Here is a 19,709-nt window from a genome sequence, read left to right as displayed (position 1 = left end):
TCCTGACCTCGTGATCTACCCGTCTCGGCCTCCCAAAGTGCTGGGATTACAGGCTTGAGCCACCGCGCCCGGCCTGCCTATCTTTTCCAAACGAGATAAATGAGGCTTCAAGTTAAATACCACGACCCTCGCCTACCCCTCTCACTAGGAAGCTGCTTTCAAGGCAACATCAGCAGATATGGCCACAATAACATGTTAATACCAGTTCAGAGGTTTTCTGTAGCTGCGTCGGGAAAACCCACTCCCACCTGGTGGTTAAGCTCACAGAGCTGCTTCTATACTTGGCTCAGAATACGTGCTTTGATGATAAGACAACTCATCTATTAGGAAGAGTCTTTGAACATCAGTTGCTTTTCTTGTTTCTTTAGGAAACAAGTACTGCCCGCTTTTTGGGTAGTTTACATTTTCTCATTTTTAAAGGTTGCCAGAATGAAACTGTGAGGAAGAGGGACCTGGATTTGGCTGATGTTTGACCAGAGGTTGGCAAACTTTTTTTCTGGAAAGGACCAGATTGTAAATATCTGAGGCTTTACAGGTCATGCAGTCTCTGGCATAACTACTCAACTCTGCCACTGTAGAGTAGGGGCAGCCATAGACCTACATAAACAAATGGCCATGGCTGTTTGCCAATAAAACTTTATTTATAAAAACAGACAGTGGGCCACAGCTTGCCAACACTCCTGTGTTAGCCAGGTGGCATTCTTTCTGTTGCTTGGTGTGTTCTACCTCTGAGCAAGGTTTGCTGGGCCTATGTTACATACTTCTCACAAGCACCTATGAAGTAGCTCTTCCTCTCCCCATTTTATAGAAGATAGCAGAGGCTGAAAGAACTGGCTCAGAACCCCACAGCTTGTGAGTGGTATGAGGAGGCCATGTCCTCTGCCTTCTAGCCTGGTGTTCTTCCTTGCATCATGCCCCGTACTCTCCGTAATACAAAGACAGTGAGGCCTTTAAACTGTAAAGAAACAGACGTGGGCGGGCAGGGTGGCTCACGCCTATAATCCCAGCACTTTGGGAGGCTGAGGCGGGCAGATGATCTGAGGTCAGGAGTTTGAGACCAGCCTGGCCAACATGGCGAAACACTGTCTCTACTAAAAATACAAAAATTAGCTGGGCTTGGTGGCAGGCTCCTATAATCCCAGCTACTCGGGAGGCTGAGGCAGGAGAATCACTTGAACCTGGGAGACGGAAGTTGCAGTGAGCTGAGATTTCACCATTGAACTCCAGCCTAGGTGACAGAGCGAGACTTCATCTCAAAAAAAAAAAAAAGAATAATGTTACTCTTTCCTGTGTCCTGCACATTTCGGTGTGGAAAACAGTTCCCAAGGAAGTTCATAAAAAGATTCCCAGGCAGGGTCCAAATGGTCTTTCCTTCCAAAGTGAGCCTTTGGTCAGCAGGGAAGCATCACGTCTGTCAGGCTTTGCCAGGGCACTCAGGTTTGGCTTTAGAATGCAAAGTGTGCCCTGGCCTTCAAAACTAACTCATTGCCTTTTCCTTCTTTACCTACAGAAAGCCACCATTAGCCATGTCTCACCCGATAGCCTTTACCTGTTCCGAGTCCAGGCCGTGTGTCGGAACGACATGCGCAGCGACTTCAGCCAGACGATGCTGTTTCAAGGTAAGGCTGGCTTCCCCTCCTGTGGCCTGGGGCGCTCCTAAGACTCTCTCCCGATGCTTTCTGCTTCTTCCTGCTCAGGTGCTGTGGAAGAATACAAGTCTGGCCAAAGAATCAGTGTAGGGTTTTAAAGTCTATGTGGGAAGTCCTAGTAATTTAGGTCTTTTAGGCTGGAGGTTTTATAGGCAGATTAGGGGAGAAAAAAACAAAGCATTTTTGATTGTTTGTTTTATTGTTATTTTCCAACTGTGGAGAACTAAGTACTTGGGCCTTTCTCTCAGTCACTGTCCAGCACTGTGACAGATCACAAAATCACCTCCAAGTTGTACCGTCGAATATCCTCTTTGTCTTTCTAACGTGATTCAGTTAGCTGTTCTCTCAAAAACTGCAGCCCAAAACAGCTACGCCTCACTCTTCTGACTTGCAAGCCGCACAAACAAGCCCCTGCCTGCAGGATCCTTGAGATTCCTGGATCTAGATAGATGGTCCTGATGATTTAGGGACTAATAGAAAGGTCCAGGGCCAGAACTAGGGTAAAGCAAGTGGGACATTTGCCTTTGCTCAAAATTTTAAGGGGCACCAAAAAAAATTGAGTGATCAAGAGACATAACATTTTAATCGGATGTTTTTTAAAAGAAAATTAGGCCAGGTAAAGTGGCTCATGCCTGTTATCCCAGCACTTTGGGAGGCTGAGGCGGGTGGATCACGAGGTCAGGAGTTCGAGACCAGCCTGGCCAACATGGTGAAAACCCCGTCTCTAATAAAAACACAAAAATTAGCTGGACGTGGTGGTGGGCACCTATAATCCCGGCTACTCGGATGGCTGAGGCAGGAGAATCTCTTGAACCTGGAAGGTGGAGATTGCAGGGAGCCGAGATCGCGCCACTGTACTCCAGGCTGGGCAACAAGTGTGAAATTCCATCTCGAAAAAATGAAAATGAAATAAAATAAATACAAAAATAAAAATAAAAGCAAAATTAATGTAAAAATCTCATGAATAAAATAACTGAATTTTAAGTAGAGATAGATAGGATACACTATGTCCTACTTGCCCCAACCTAATCCCAGTCCTGGTTCCAGTATTATTTAGGCAGCTACAGGCTATAGCCATGGGCAGTAGTTTGCTGATTTGGTTTGATGACAGGCCTTAAGAACAGCATGGAAGTAGGGACCGGGGTGCTGGACTCTGCTCTGCCAGCCTGAGGTCCTCTTAAATCATGTCCTTGACTTCTCGGGTATCTGTCAAATAAGAAACCCACACCAGGTTAACCAGGCCAGTGGTGAACCCTTTTTGAGTTATGGATCTGATGAAGGTTTGGATATTTTCCCTACAAAGTGCCAGAATTTTACATACAACTGTGGGGGCCCAGTAAGGCATGTGAGTTGTGGACCAGCAGCAGCAGCAGCAGCAGCAGCAGCAAGATCTCCTGGAAGCCTCATTTGAGAAGTGCACATTCATGGGCCCCTCCCAGACCAACTGCATCAGAATCTTACCTGGGGCAGGGGCCGTTATCCAGGAATCTGAGCTTTCACAAGTTGGCCCTGATGGCCCTGGGAACTGGCAGGCACTGTAAGGGGTTCTGGAGTAAGGACCTCTGGTCTGAGTCCTGGCTGCCTCTTAGAAGCTGCGCAACTTTGAGAATGTTTCTTAACTGCTTGAACCTATAGTTTCCCAATCCAAAAAGTGACAGTATCTGTAGTACCTACCCCACAGGGTCTTTGTAGAATGATGCAGGGTAAATAGTGCTAGTTACTGGCACCATGTATAAATCTCCCCCTTAGTATTAGTATATAAAAATAATAAATAATAAACCTAGGATTAGAAGCCCTCCAGCCTAGATTTCCTCCAAGGGTCCCTTCTGGCTTGAACATTTTCCATTTAGTATTTAAATATTCTTTGCTAATGTTCACATTGATCTCATCCTTCCATTTAAACTAATGGAAATGAGCATAGCTGCATTTTTTTCATAAATAAATCATGCTCCCTGTGTCCACCTTTACCATGAACATATTGGTCTCTTTCCCTGTGTTGAGGAAGGACTGCAGGCCACGGCCAGGTCTGTGCTGGCCTAGGGGAGAAAGAAAGAAGCCAGACCGGGAGCTTGCTGAGGCCGGGGCCCTGGAACTTTGGACACATAAATCATGATTAGGCCTCCCATGTGCTCCTTCCAAGAGCCTAGAATCTGCAGAACTGCCTTACCTGATTAATAGGCCCCAGAGCCCCCTGGCTTCTGCATGGACTTTGAAAAATTAAATGTTTATAATATAATGTAATTCAAAAAGGCCCTGTCAGCTAGTAAGTTCAAAGCATGGAATAGTTTAAATGTCTGATCACAATGACTTGCTGAAAATGGCCAGTGTCTCCTTGTCTACAGTCTTTCTTTGCTCAGAGGTGGACATGAGTTTACTCATTACATGTATTTGTGTTTATCCCTCTATGTTGATAAGGGGGCAAGTTTTAAAATGGAAAGAAAAAAGATACCTCCTTTTTCAGAAAGATTAGGTTTCTCAATAATAAATTTAATCTGGCTTGGGAACATTAGGAAGCCACATGGAATATTTACCATATTATAGTAAATATAACACTATTGAGGTTATATGTAACATTACAATAAATATGTTTACCTTACTGTGGAAGATATAGCAATAATAATAGCAAGCAATATTTGTAGAATGGCTCACAGCAACAGAGCATTTTTACATAAGTTATTTCATCTGAACCTCACTTTCTGGCAGCTGGTGCAGTAGGGGTTATTTTACAAACAGGAAAATGATGGCTTGCGTGCAGGTGACTTCAGAAAATCTCTGCTGCTAAGTTGAGTTGGGTTTTCTTATCGCAAAGCCCAATCACTAACACACAGCAGTGGCCTACCCCAAAGAGTAAAAATTACCAAACATCCACAGTCTTCAACAAAAGGATGAAAATATTGATTAGATATTCAAAGCCTTTTTGCAGTTCTCAACAGTCATGGAAAATGGGGATTTAGAAGCTGAATTCTTTGAGCCACAGACCCATCCGTGGCAAAGCCCATGGATTCTCTCTCAGAATGGTTTTAGATAAATAAGTGCAATACATAGGAAAGGAATCAATTATATTCAATACAGTTGTCAAAATATTTTAAACACATTCGGGATATAATAATATGTGTGTTTTTTAAAAGTAAGGTATTAAATGACAAGTGGTTGGTCTGTTAGCTCCAGTGATTTCTGAATAGTGATGAACATCAATGATATTCCAAAATAGCTACAACAACTCTAAGGTAGTATGAAAATATCTGAGATTTCAGTCAGAGACAAAGCTGCAGGTCCTGTGAATGCAGTTGATATTGGCTGCCTACATGCATAGTGGAAAAAAGGGCACCATTAGCAGTGAGAGCTTAGAAAAATCCCATTAGGCCCATGGACCCTAGGTTAAACTAAACTCCTGATATGAAAGGTCCTGTAGAAGCTTCTAGTCACCAGGGCTATCACTGACCCCAGTGGATATTGACCCCAGTGGAGATTGTTCAAGACCAGTGGAAAGCCACATGCTGATGGAGTGGCTGTTCAGTTTGTTGGCCTTAAGTAGAGCCCCTTTAAAAGGGCAGGTAAAGTTGTTCCTCCTGGGAACCTTTTTTCCTGTCTCAACTAGGGGAGGCATGCACACCTGTCTGAAGCATACAGTATTGATCTTTGAGCAGCTCAGTGATCGTGGAAGTATATATTTAGGCTGGGTGAGACCCCCCTTATTTGCTTTCTTTGCTGCCTTATTTGACCTGGGACGTAAAGAGTTATTTTACTTAGATGGGTCTGTTCCTCACATTTGTCTCTACACACATTTGACTTTCCAACTATGCAAAATGGATGTATCATCAGGTCAAGGTTGCAAACTCCAGCGCCCATGGGGCCAGGCAGGGGGCATGTACACATGAGGGGAGTGCCATCAGTGGGAAATCAGAGACCATGTGGCCAGCTAAAGGGGGTGATAGACACTCAGTCCCAGCTGAAAGGTGCCCTGCTGGAAGATGAGCCTAGTTTTGCCATTATTGTGAGTTTTCAGATAAGCAAGAGATTGAGAGCTTTAGAGAAGGCTACCATCTACAATTTTGGTGGCAAATTCTGTTTTGTTTTGTCTTTATAAAAGTTTGCAGGCCAAACAAAAATATATGTGGGTCACTTGCCATTTCTGGTTTTGGTAAATATCATAGCAGGTACAAGTGTTATTATTTTGGTAATTAGCATTTTCGCTAATCTCTCAGTGTATATAGGAAGCAGCTTTTCAGTTTACATAGCACTTTTGGTTTTTGAAAGAACCACATAGAAGCAGTTTGACGGGGTTTTTTAAAAGTCGTGTTGTTTAGCATTATTTGCAGTAGCCAAAAGGTGAAAGCAACCCAAGTGTGCATTGACTGATGAAGGCATAAACAAAACGTGCTATATACATACAATGGAATATTATTCACCCTCAAAAACGAAGGGCATTCTGACACATGCTGCAAGGTGGATCAAGCTTGAGGACGTTACGCTGAGTAAAATAAGTGAGACACAAAAGGACAAATATATATGATTCCACTTATACGAAGTATCCAGAGCAGTCAGATTCATAGAGAAAGTACCGTGGTGGTTGCCAGGGTTGGGGGAAGGAAGAAACGGGTTCTTTAATGCAGACAGAGTTTCTATTTTGCAAGATGACAAAGTTCTGGAGATGGATAGAAGTAATGTTTGTACAACTGTGTGAACAACCTTAACACCACTCAACCATACACTTAAACATGGTTACGACAGTAATTTTTTTTATTTAATTTTTATTTATTCATTTATTTATTTTTGAGATGAAGTCTTGCTCTGTTGCCAGGCTGGAGTGCAGTGTCGCTATCTTGGCTCACTGCAACCTCCGCCTCCCAGGTTCAAGCAATTGCCTCAGCCTCCCAAGTAGCTGGGACTACAGGTGCGCGCTACCACGCCTGGCTAATTTTTTGTATTTTAGTAGAGACGAGGTTTCACCATGTTCGCCAGGATGGTCTCGATCTCCTGACCTCATGATCTGCCCACCTCGGCCTCCCAAAGTGCTGGGATTACAGGCTCTTGAGCCACTGTGCCTGGCCATTTTTTAAAAATTTTAAGATGGTAAATTCTGTCATGTATTTTACCATAATCTTAAAAATTGTTTTCTAAGTTATATTGTTTAATAACATGTAGGAGAATAGAGCTACAGGAAGAAATAAACACCAAAAAGGGTAATGTATGGTTAATATAAAATCATTGGACCATTTAAAACAATTGGCAGTAGCTTACAGGATTTTAAAATTTAGGTAGGAATAGAAATATAACAGTACACAAAAGGTAAGGTGGGCAAATAGAATTAAATTATCATACAGTTCTTACATTTTTAACAAGTGGTGAAAGTACCAATTTAAGGTAAACAGTAATAAGTTAAGGATGGATAATTAGAATCACAAAAAAAGGTAAGAAATCATGACCAGAAAGATAGTAGTGGAGGAACAATGGTGTAATACGATAATTTAAATCAAGTTCAGATACAGGTAAAACTGACAGAGTCCAAATAATGGCTAGCTTTGGGGGCAGAGGTGGATATTGACTAGATGCCAACACAGGTACACCTTTCCTCCAGCAAAGCACTGGCAAATGTCTTTATCTTACTATGGGGAGTGGTTACACAGGTGTTTACATATGTAAAATTCATTTAAGTATACACCTCTATCCTATGCATTTTACTAAATTTTTACCTCAATAAAACAGAAAACAATAAAAATTGAAAAATAATTTTTTAACTAATAGCTTAAGACAGGAGTCAGCATGCTACTATCCACACACCAAATCTAGCTCTCTGTATGTTTTTGTATGACTCATAGGCCAAGAAGGGTTTTACATTTTTAAATGGTTGGAAAAAATCTACAGAATAATATTTTGACATGTGAAAATTATATGTAATTCAGATTTGTGTTCATGAGGAATGTCTTGTTAGAGCCACAAAAAAAGTTTTATTGCTTAAATGTAATTTCTTTATTTCTCAGCTAATACCACTCGAATATTCCAAGGGACCAGAATAGTGAAAACAGGAGTGGTAAGTAGAGAATGGGAAATTGCTTTGTCGTGGCTGTTAATTTGCTTGCAGTTAAAACTGTCACCACGAGGTGGCAGTATAATGTTGTTAAACTGCTCTATGTAAAGCGGTTATGGTAGAGAAAAAAATTACATTATTCACTTTTTATAATTCAATACCTTACAAGCTGTGCAAAAGTGTTAGGTGGTTATATTGTATAATTTTGTGAAGGTAAAAATTCTTCATATTTTTAGTTACAATTTGTGGGATCAGACGATGCAGGACCACAAAGGGGTTAAATCTGTTCCAACCCTTTCATTTGACATATGCTCAAATTCAGAGGTTGTCATTTGCCTAAAGTTATATGGATCTGGAAATTTCTGGAACCAGAATTAATATCTTAGTTTCCCCAGCTCTGGTTCGTATAATGAATAATTAAAATACTAATCACAGCCGTGGTGATAATAATAATAGCCTAAAATTCACTAAACTCTTCCTGGGTTTCAGGCACGGATTATTTTATTTACTTCTCCAGGCAGCCCACAAGGTCAGTGTTACTGTTATTCCTGTTTTACAGATTAGGAAACCGAGGCTCAGTGAGTTAAAGTAATGTGTCCAGCATCACCCAGAGGGCAAGCTAAAATTTAGACTAATAGCTCAGAGCAGCACTTCTTGTTTTCCTGAGATACCTTATGTGAGTAAAACCCCCAGATTTGAGCCCCAATTTAGTATGGTGCTAAGAACGAGCCGAGTCTTGGACCCAGGCAACCCTGCGTTTGTGCCTTGTTAACATCTCTGTCTCCGTTTCCTAACCTGCAAAATGAGGTGATGATCATGCCTGCCTCCAGAGTAGCATGGGAAGCCCTGGCACACAGTTGGCATTCGTTAATTGGAATTCTTGTTATTGTTGTTGATGTTGTTGTCATCTGTATGGGCTCAGATTTTCCCATGGATAAACTTAGAAGCTGAAAGGTACAGTGACTCTGCGGTGCCCAACATGGAGATGCAGAGATGTCAACCAGTGCCCAGAGCATACAATGCAGAGCATGGCTCCTGCCTCTGACCCTGTCATTGCAGACCTGGGCAGGCTGCTTTCCCTCCTTGTCCACCCGCTTCCTCACTGGGAGACAGTGGGGTTGGACTGGATCACCCAGTATTTTTCCAGACCTAGAGCTGAGTATCTCCTCAAGTGTTGGTGATATACATAAAATCAAAGGTCTTCTGCCTCTCGTCACCCCAAGAACAGATGGCCATCTGATTTTTCCAATTCATGACTTCTTTGTTGTGTAAGTCAGCTTTAACACTACTCACTTTTTTTTGGCACTCAGCCTCATCTTGGGTAGTATCAGTGAAAAGCTGAGTCTGATTCACTAGTTATGCTTTTTCACATGTTCACAATTATTATAAAACCATTAAAATAAAAGTTGATCACCCATGGACCACCTAATGTCAACTTTATGCCATACATTGGAAAACTCCATAGCATAGATGAGTAAAATCCTCAGAGGATGACAACCAGGGCCTCATTCCCAATGTTAATTACTAATGCTTCTCTGCTTTTTCTTCTTTTGCCTCTTTTCCACCCTTGCCGGGTAATCCTTCCCAGCCTACAGCGTCTCCTGCCTCTTCAGCCGACATGGCCCCCATCAGCTCGGGGTCTTCTACCTGGACGTCCTCTGGCATCCCATTCTCATTTGTTTCCATGGCAACTGGGATGGGCCCCTCCTCCAGCGGCAGCCAGGCCACAGTGGCCTCGGTGGTCACCAGCACGCTCCTCGCCGGCCTGGGGTTCAGCGGTGGTGGCATCTCCTCTTTCCCCAGCACCGTGTGGCCCACACGCCTCCCGACAGCCGCCTCAGCCAGCAAGCAGGCGGCTAGGCCAGTCCTCGCCACCACAGAGGCCTTGGCTTCTCCAGGGCCAGATGGTGATTCATCACCAACCAAGGACAGCGAGGGCACGGAGGAAGGAGAGAAGGATGAGAAAAGTGAGAGTGAGGATGGGGAGCGGGAGCACGAGGAGGATGGAGAGAAGGACTCCGAAAAGAAGGAGAAGAGTGGGGTGACCCACGCTGCCGAGGAGCGGAACCAGACGGAGCCCAGCCCCGCACCTTCGTCTCCCAAAAGGACTGCCGAAGGGGGACATCATACTATACCTGGGCGTGAGCAGGACCACACTGCCATCCCCACAGACCAGACAGGCGCAAGGAGGGATGCCGGCCCAGGCCCGGACCCCGATGCGGTCACCTCCACCCAAGTGCCCCCCACCGCCACAGAGGAGCAGTATGCAGGCAGTGATCCCAAGAGGCCCGAAATGCCATCTAAAAAGCCTGTGTCCCATGGGGACCGATTTTCTGAAGACAGCAGATTTATCACTGTTAATCCAGGTAAGTGGCACAGGTCCTCTTTGAGAGTTTCTGCTGCTGTGAACGGTCGTACCCTTTTTCACAAAATTGAGAGTAGAAGGTGAAGCTTCAGGAACTACTTCATATTCTTAGAACCATGTATGTCCATCATAGGAAAGGTGCACACGTGTGAATGTGTGAATGTGTGTCCCTATTTTACTCCAAAAGCCTACTCTCTTATGCTGGAGAAAGTCTTTCTTTGATGTTTGTTTTCTTGCCTCAGAATAACTCAAGGGACTTCAACCAGGCAATGATATAAATGAATTAAAAAAGCCATCGATCTTAAGACGTTTATTTATTAAGATTTCATTCCATATTCATTATATAATATATGTATAAATGGCTAGTTTGCTGCCAGGGACTGGGCAGGGTGCTGTCCCAGGGGAGCCTGGTCCCTGACTAGAAAGTTTAAAGGGGAAGGCAGACAGATGACAGCAGCTAGCTGGAGCACGTGCCCGGAAGTGAGGTAACAGGAACGTTATAAAGCCAGCAAGCTAGATGGTGGTTAATCGGCAAGCTAGATGGTTAACTGGCAAGCTAGATGGTTAACTGGCAACCTGGAAAAGCTAGCTAACTGAAGTTTTCAACTGTGAAATGGTAATAGAAGAAATAAACAGGATGCTGTCCAAGAGAATTACGGAGAGGACAGGGGCCTACCTTAACTGAGAAAGGCCACTCTGGAGAAGTGACGTGTTCATGGAAATCTACAGAATGAAAGGCTTCAGCTTGGGGAGAGCCCATGGTCCTTGCCCAAGAAATACGGCCCTTTCTCCCCAGAGCTCCCATTGCTGTGGGAATGAGCCAGTGTATAGACAGTGAGGCCAGGGCATGAGATCCTCATCTTACCCCTCCTGGTGGCAATTCTGTTGCTCTATCATATGCTCAAATCTTAATGAACCATCCTGATAGTTTCTGCAAGGGAGCCATAAGCATGAGGAGTTGTTATTGTTGTGAGGGCTTTTCTTAATAAGAAATTCTTCATTTTGCCAGACTACAAGATGTTTAGCAACAATTTTTTTTGCGTCTAAGCTGTTGTGGAGTTATAAGAGTGCAAAAAAAAAAGCAACTGGTAAATATTTATTTGCTTTTGCACTTGTAAACATTAAAATTCATCTAAAGCTGAGATCTCGTATGTTAAGATACAACTTAGAATAAATTTTCATGTTTTGAATTACTTTCCTCTTAAAGCTAGTATGAACTAATTTTTTGAAGTGGAGGTCTCCTGTGGGTATTGCTCCCTTTTGCTGTGATTTGGGGAAAGGTGCAGAGTAGCCTTTTGTGGAACTGAGTGAAGGAAATATGGGGCCACTTGGGAAGCTGTTTCTGTATGAACAGTGACATTCCCTCTAGAAATTACTTTGAAAAAGTTGAATTTCTTGCATTTGAAGATACTGAAGAAACATGTGTGGAATGCCCACTGTATAAGAGGCACCAAGCTAGGCTTTGGGAGTAGAACATAGGTCAACACAGACTTTTCTTCTCTCGGGGTTTGCGTTCCGGTAGGGGAGCTTGAGAATATGCCAGTAAAGAAATACATACCCTTAAGTAACCTTAATTGCTGCGGTTGGGGAGCGGAGGGACAGTGTAGCTTTGAGTGGTCAAAGATGACCTCTGAGCAGAGATCCAAGTGGTAAGTAGGAGCTAGCCATGCAAAGATCCAGGGAGGGGAATTCTGAGCTGCAGGAACAGCAGGTCCAGGGACCCTACAGTGGGGAATTAATTTGGACTAGTTGAGGAGCTATCAGGCCAATGTGGTTAGACCAGAGACAGTGCAGGGGAGAGAAGGGGATGGATTTAGAGATTGATGGAGGTGCTCTGGAAAGGTACTCATTGACCACGCTGATGATTTCGTTCTACTAGAAGTGAGCCACCACTGGTAGATTTCAGCTGCAGCATTACTTGATTGATTTTTTGAAAGACCACTCAGGCCTCTGCATGGAGATGATATAGGAAGGCAGGAATGGATGAAAGAAGACCATTTAGGAGGCAGTAGTAATGGTGGCTTGGACCAGTGTGTTTTCTACAAAGACAGGTGGTGGACTTGGAATTGATTTTCAGGCTTGAGTGTTCGGCCTCTGGACTATGGACTCTGGCAAAGTAGCATTCTCAGCCTGCTCCTCTTAAACATTTGTTTGACCACATTCCTGAAAAATATGGCTGCTGAGAGTTTAGGCTGGGAGTATTTACAGTTTGAGAGATGGGAGAGAGGCAGGGACTGGGACCGCCCCAGGTAAGTAGAAATGAGTTCTTGCCATTGGAGTCAGGTTCCAGATTCCAGAGACAGGGGAGAAGAAACGGATGGTAAACTTTGGGGGCTCCCTACTGCAGGTATGAGGTGTGTTGGTCTTCAGCTTCCATCCTACAGAAATCTGAGAACATCTACAATCTTGGCAGAGTGGCTTTGGGAGTCAGATCAACCCAGTCGGCTCTGTCCCTTATCCACTCGGGGTCCTCAGGTAAGTCTTAGTCCCGTGCCGTGTACTCATTTGCCAAGTGGAGCTAATGATCATGCTTAATGCCGAAGGTGGTGTGGCTGTGGAGACCCCCTCGCTGTCAGTGACAAATAGGAGCTGTCAGCGACAAATAGGAGCTGTCAGCAGGCCAGTTGCCACACAATGATGGTGACTGTGAGGAGGCCCCCCCATAGCCTTTTCCTTTGCTCTCGTCTGTGGACATTAAAACTATTGGTCCCCAAGTAGCTGCCATTAAAAATGACCTCCAGTGGGAGGCCAAGACGGGTGGATCACGAGGTCAGGAGATCGAGACCATCCTGGCGAACACGGTGAAACCCCGTCTCTACTAAAAAATACAAAAAAACTAGCCGGGCGAGGTGGCGGGCACCTGTAATCCCAGCCACTTGGGAGGCTGAGGCAGGAGAATGGCGTGAACCCGGGAGGCGGAGCTTGCAGTGAGCTGAGATTGTGCCACTGCACTCCAGCCCGGGCAACAGAGCGAGACTCCGTCTCAAAAAAAAAAAAATGACCTCCAGATGGCCGGGTGCCGTGGCTCACTCCTGTAGTCCCAGGACTTTGGGAGGCCAAGGAGGGTGGATCGCTTAAATCCAGAAGTTCATGATCAGCCTGGGCAACATGGTGAAACCGCGTCTCTAGAAAAAATACAACAATTAGTAGGGCATAGTGGCTTATGCCTGTAGTCCAGCCACTTAGGAGGCTGAGGTGGGAGATCACTTCCACCTGGAAGGCGGAGGCTGCAGTGAGAGGATCATGCCACTGCACTGCAGCCTGTATGACAGAGCAAGACTGTCTCTAAAAAAAAAAAAAAAAAAAAAGACCTCCTGAAACTCAACACTGGTAAATCAGAGCTTTCCCTTATCACCTTCAGCTCAGTAAGAAGGTCCACTTCTTCTGAAAGCTAAAAAAACTTCCTTCAGAATTTCAAGCAATTCAAATCTAAAAATGGTGGTGATGATTGTTTAAGCCAGAGATAAGCAAACTTTTTCAGCTAAGGGCCAGAGAGTAAATCTTTTTCAGTTTTGCAGGCCACAGGTCACTGTTGCAGCTACTTAATTCTGCCTTGTAGCACAAAAGCCACCATAGACAATACACAGCTGAGAGGATGTGATAGTATTTCAATTAAAACTTTGTTTGCAGAAACAGGCAGTTGGTCTGATATGGTCCACAATCTGTCATTTGCCAATCCCTGGTTTACGCAGAAATATGCATGTGCCTGTCGATTAGTAAAGGATGTGAGTGACCTGAGGGTAAAACAAGCAAACCCCACATCAGTCAATGATCCTTAAGGTCTTGCTTCACTTCCATTCACCCTGTCCTTTGTTCTGTCTGCCTTCTCCAGTATGGTATTTATTTTTCAATGAAATTACCATCATTTCAATGTTAGTGATTTATTTTAAGGACTTTGTGTGTACATTTGCTTTAAATCTGTTCCACATTTATTTTTTCTTCATATTAAGAAAAAACAATTACTTTAATCAATACCTGGTCTCTGAAAAGAGTGATAATGTGTAAAGTTACACACTGTTATATTTTTATGAGTGTCTCCAAAAGGCTTGTTTAAATTCCTTTGGTGTTTCATAACATCTTTTTAAGTCCTGTGAGTACTGGCTTTAATATATTATCTCGCAGGGAAGAAGGGAATCCTTCTATAGAAGAAGTGGCAAACCCAGACACCTACAGAAACCAGTTAATACTGATGAGAAACAAGGACCAGGTGTTAGACATCAGGGAGTGGTAAGGACTACAGCAAATTAAAGAGCACATGACCTTTCTAAAGAGGGCCAGCTCACTCAGCTCCCACAGATTGCTGCCAGTGAGAATGCCTAATGAGCCAGAAATCCAGGTTTTTGTGCAGAACCACCCAACTTTCAAGTAAGCTCAAATTTTTAAAACAGTTTCTCCTTTTTAAAAATGTAGGCCAAACTAAACCCATCCCTGGGCCAGGTAGGAACCGCTGGTGCTCAACCTCTACTAGAGTGTTGATTGCTAGAGTTTCAACTTCCCTGGAAGCCTTTCAGAAGGCTTGAAGGCCTACGTGTACTCCCTCCCTCTCACCAGGCTTTTTTCTAGCGTTTCTTTAGTGCAAAGCCCTCAGCTGGATGTCTGCTACATGGAAATCCAGCATGTGGTCCCACCCTCAGGAGCCGCAGCCTGAACCCAGAAGCCAGTTGATGCAATGAAATGTTCTTGGGGGCACTGTGCAGTACAGCATACCCTACAAACACATTTCAGAGTGGGCGTCATCTACAAATTCATCATTTGGTGCTGGGATTCTCCATTTTTGTTTCCTTAAATTAGGGAAACCCTTTTTTCAGATTGAATCTTGCTCAGAACCCCAGTGTGTGAACACTCAGCACCGAAGGTTTACTAACTGCCTCTTCTGGCTCAACCCTGAGTCAGGTGCCAAGGGGACAGTCCACTTCAGGGGTCGGCATACCACAGCCAGCAGGCCACATCCATCCCCTGGCCTGCATTTGCATGGCCCATGAGCTAAGAGTGGACACAGCTGGGCAGTGGCTCTGGGCTGCTGTTCTGCTTTGAGACAGAGTGGAGGGTGCAAAGCTGCAGCCACTCTGCTCCTTTGGACAAACCATGAGGTGCCTCTTTGGAACTCTCAAGCACTAAGGAACCCAATGTGAAAACCTTTAATTACAGAAATAATAACAGCACCACCAGTGAACATCTGTGCTAGCTCTGCCTGTGCAGAAGGCCAGCTGAGTATGTCACTGATCCTAGAGTACTCCCATGAATGTCATGCTTTGTTGCCGTCATGCAGGTGAGGGAAGGAGGCTCAGATGAAGGAACGTGCCCAGAACCACACGGCCCGTGGCAAGACAAAGCCCAAACATGGGCTCTGACTCTGTAATCCTGGGGGATCCTCCCCACGTGGTGCTGGCTTTGGCACCAGTTCCCAGAATTAGCAATACCAGATGATTTCAGATGCAGTATTAATTATTAAGTGAATATTTTAATGTGTGCTTTTAAAAAGAGACCAACTTTCCATTTGTGACAGTGGTTCTCAACCGGAGGCAATTCTGTCCTTCTCCCTAGGAATATTTGGGAGCATCTGGAGACATTTGTAGTTGCCATAACTGGCAATGGGGTGCTACTTGGTGTCTCGTGGGTAGAGGCCAGGGCTGTTGCTAAACGTCATATGGTGCACAGGACAGCTCCACAACAAGGAACCATCTGGTCAAAAATGTCATTAATGCCAAGGCCGAGAACCCCTGATTTATAGTATTCATGTAAAGTTTCCTTTTTGAAGAAGTTTACTTGAGGACAAATACAGTAGTAATTTAAAGACAAAGTACCAGTACAGGTTCATGCAGATTGGGCAGCAACCATGACTGCAGTACCCAGCTGTCGAGGGATTGGGAGCAGTGCAGCATGCTTTATTTAAAATTAGTTGTATCAGGCGCTTGTACGGACTATCAGAAGTAGTTTTCAGCCAGGGCTAGTTTTGCTGATCAGGTTTCTTTCTAGAGAAGTGTTTTCTTTATAATTCTGCCCACCCCCGTCCTGATCTGTCATCTTCCTGGCATGTCCACGGGAATGAGCTCAGGGTAGGCCGAAGGGGTTACTCAGCTGCCAGTACGGTTTACGGTTTAGTTTCTTCTCAGAAAGTATCTGGGTCCTTGGAGTTTCTATTGCCCACTGAACAATCTTTGAATTAAGACAGATGGTAAATCTCATGGTATGGAAAACCAGACCCCACCAAGAACAGTTAGATTTCCAGAGGGGTTGGAGTCAAGAATTCAGGTTGCAGCAGGTGGCATAGTTGGTGTAAGATTGGTATACAGCTTCTGTCTGTGACTGATTTCAAAACCACGTACTTTTGCAACCAACTGTCAGTGGTGGCCGTCTGGTAGGTTAGGACTTGCCATCTTTTAGGGGCTTGGAATTAAATTAGGATTTATCAAATGCCTCCCCACTTTCCCAACATCTAATTGAAACAGAGATGACAGACCATCATTTTGATTGTTTGAGTCTGGTGAATTAAGCTCTGCGTGAAATGGTAAGGGAGCACTTATTCACAGGAACTCTTGGCAGTGATATAAATGGAAACGAATGATGCTCTAATCCTGCCCACACGTGTTAACACAGAGCCAGTGTCCTGTTGCAGGAGAACATATTTATTTGTAACTGATGAACAATCATTTCTCTGCAGCAGTGGTTTGGGTAACGTCAGGGCTCCAGAAAAATAAAAGGCCAATTTTGTGGCCCTGTAAAAACAGCAGCCACCTTATCATTTCACACCTGTTAGAATGGTTTCTATCAAAAATATAGAATAAGTGTTGGCAGAAATGTGGAAAGAAGGGAACCCTTTGTGCACTGTTGGTGGGAATGTAAAATGTGCAGCCACTGTGGAAAATAGTATGATAGTTCCTTAAAAAAGTAAAAACAGAATTATCATATGATTTAGCGATTCTACTTCTGGATATACAGTTGATCCTTGAAAAACAGTCTTGAACTGCTTGTATCCACTTAATACATGAGTTTTCATCTGTCTCTGCCACCCCTGAGAGAGCAAGACCAACCCCTCCTCATTCTCCCCTCATCAGCCTACTCAAAGTGAAGATGATGGGAATGAAGACCTTTATGATGACCCACTTCCACTTAATGAATAGTAAATATAAATATTTTCTCTGCCTTACGATTTTCTTTATAGCATTTTCTTTTTTCTAGCTTACTTTATTGTGAGAATATAGCATATAATACAAATAATGTACAAATATGTGTTAATTGACTATTTATGTTATTAGTGAGGCTTCCGGTCAACAGTGGGCAATTAGCAGGAAAGTTTTTGGAGACTCAAAAGGTATACATGAATTTCTGACTATTCAGGGATTAGCACCCCTAACACCTGTGTTGTTGATGGGTTAACTCTATGGCCAAAGGATTGAAAGCAGGATCTCAAAGAGATATTTGTAGACCCATGTTCATGGCAACATCATCGACAATAGCCAAGAGGTGGAAGCAGCCCAAGTGTTCATCAGTGGGTGAATGGAGAAACAAAATGTGGCATAGAGTACATACAGTGAAATCACTACTCAGCCTTTAAAAGGAACAAAATCCTGTCACATGCTACAACATGGATGAACCTTGAGGACATTATGCTGAGTGCAATGAGCCAGTCACAAAAAGACGAATTCCACCTATCTAAGATACCTAGCATAGTCAAACTCAAAGAAACAAAGTAGAATGGTGGTTGCCAGAGGCTGATGAAAGGAGAAATGGGGAGTTGTTTAATGGATATAGAGTTTCTGTTTTGCAAGAGGAAAAAGTTCTGGAGATCAGTTGCACAACAGTGTGAATATACTCAACATCACTGAATGGGACACTTAGAAATGGTTAAGATGGTAAATTTTGTGTTATGTGTTTTTTACCACTTTTTTTTTTTTTAAGCAGCCACCTTAATTCACAGATATTGGGAGGTTTTTAATGAGTGGTATGGTTCAGAACAAATACGTTGGAAACAGGCTATAAATTTATGTGTATGCAGATCGTCCTTCTCTTTATCTTCCTTGCAAATTAAAGAATCTTGCTCTTCCCTACTCCTGATAGAGGCCTCTTGGATCCAAGCTAGTTTTAGTCTTGACACCAGAGGGGTTCTTGTCCTGTAGCAGAAGTTGAGCCCTTACTGGAGGGTAGGAGGCATTTCAGATGGGTCCATCTGATGTATTGCTGCCGGTAGCATTTATAGTACATTGTACTCCGTTTTTATTTGCTTCTACTGGGATGAGAGCCAAGCCAGTAAAAGGCAAACAGCATTAATTCAGTGATGACATATGCCACTGAAAACTGTTTTTCTTTTCTTTTTTTTTTTTTTTTTTTTTTTAAAAAAAGCAGAATGGAGGCACTTTACTCAGATTCTGCTGGGTGCTGAAATAAAGACGGAGAGAAAGAAAGGCTGTGGGGAGGTTGTTAACCTTACCTTCCTCCTGCATATGCTCAGAGAGGGTTCATTAGCATTTTGCTCCAAGTTTCACGGGGAAGACATTTCGGGAGCAGGCTCATTCTTTGAGTCTGGACTCTACTAGCTGGCCTCACATCACCCTCTGAGTAGCTGTTCACCTGCACATCACATCCACTGGGGGAGTACTGGGTATCAGTTGATACTCCTTTCCTCATTGTCATCTTCTACACAGATCCAAATGCACTGAGAATGGACTATGTTATATGGGCAGAGCAACAGCATGGTTAGTTTCTAATTGGCCTAAAAATAAAATCTCTTCAAAAATAAACAGAATTGGAAAAAGCTGCTTTGTACAGAAAGAGCCTCTTCTCTTGAGCCAGGTTAGTGGTATCAGGATCGTGGTAAGTTTATTAAACCATGATTTTTACTTTTGATTTTGAGGCCTTTTTAAAAAAGACCTGAGTTAGTGTTGTTCTGCAGACTCACTGGGTCAGAGTGCCATCTTGCAAACTGAAACTAGGCTGGCCAGAGTGAGCTGACAATGGGAGTTGGGGGTGAGGAAAGCTGGTCTGGTGTGACATTAAGGAGTAGTGACGACTGTGGCAAACCAGTGAGACATACCCTGTCTGAAGGGAGTGTGCTGCTTGATTCCAACTGACGTTTGCCATGTAGGAATTCAAGCTTTTGTTGCCATCCTTGAACATTTCCAGTGGAAGCTACCATTGCTGATTTTTATCTGAATTTATTTGCTTATTAAATGTTGGTAGCTACCTCCCAATTAAAAAATAATTACTGGGAAAGGGTGTCAAACCAGAGTTGCCAGTTCATAACCCATGTCAGGCAGGAATCGAAGGGCTAGTCCTTCTGGGAAAACTACATCATCTGGATGAACAAGAGACGGAGGTGAGGAGGAGCTCTTTTAACCCAGAGGTCCTGTCCTTATCTTGGTGTCACAATTTAGGCATCATGGAGGGAAGCAAACCCCCAGTAGCTGGGCAGCTCAGTCCCACTGGACCCTTCAGGAGGCAGCTAGGTCACCAGCAAAGCTCTGCATGAAAGTGTGCTGCTCCTGACAGATGGGAGTGTCTAGTGTTACTATACTGTCAGCATTGTTGCCCTGGCTCCATTGAAGGAAAGAAAAGAATGAACATTTCTTGGGCACCCCCTCTGTGTCAGGCACTGTGCTTGGTGCCTGACTGATACAGAGCAGCTTCATGAGCAGGCAGCCTGTGCTCAGAAGGGCCTATGCTTGCCTTC

At 43.8% G+C, this 19,709-nt stretch overlaps 1 protein-coding gene across 2 annotated transcripts in view; it reads left to right on the top strand.

Annotated features, from left to right (window-relative positions):
• Positions 1 to 19,709, top strand: part of PTPRG (protein tyrosine phosphatase receptor type G) — a 743,582-nt gene that overhangs the window by 639,434 nt on the left and 84,439 nt on the right. For both annotated transcript variants that reach the window (XM_023200598.2, XM_023200591.2), the window contains exons 10-12: positions 1,511 to 1,619; positions 7,631 to 7,680; positions 9,266 to 10,043. In XM_023200598.2, coding sequence (XP_023056366.1) covers positions 1,511 to 1,619; positions 7,631 to 7,680; positions 9,266 to 10,043 — 937 coding nt within the window. The remainder of the gene's footprint in view (positions 1 to 1,510; positions 1,620 to 7,630; positions 7,681 to 9,265; positions 10,044 to 19,709) is intronic.

The sequence above is a fragment of the Piliocolobus tephrosceles genome, chromosome 2 (assembly GCF_002776525.5).
Source record: "Piliocolobus tephrosceles isolate RC106 chromosome 2, ASM277652v3, whole genome shotgun sequence".
NCBI classification, from domain to species: domain Eukaryota; kingdom Metazoa; phylum Chordata; class Mammalia; order Primates; family Cercopithecidae; genus Piliocolobus; species Piliocolobus tephrosceles.
The sequence above is the reverse complement of the archived record's forward strand: the minus strand, read 5'-3'. Positions and strand labels throughout refer to the sequence as shown.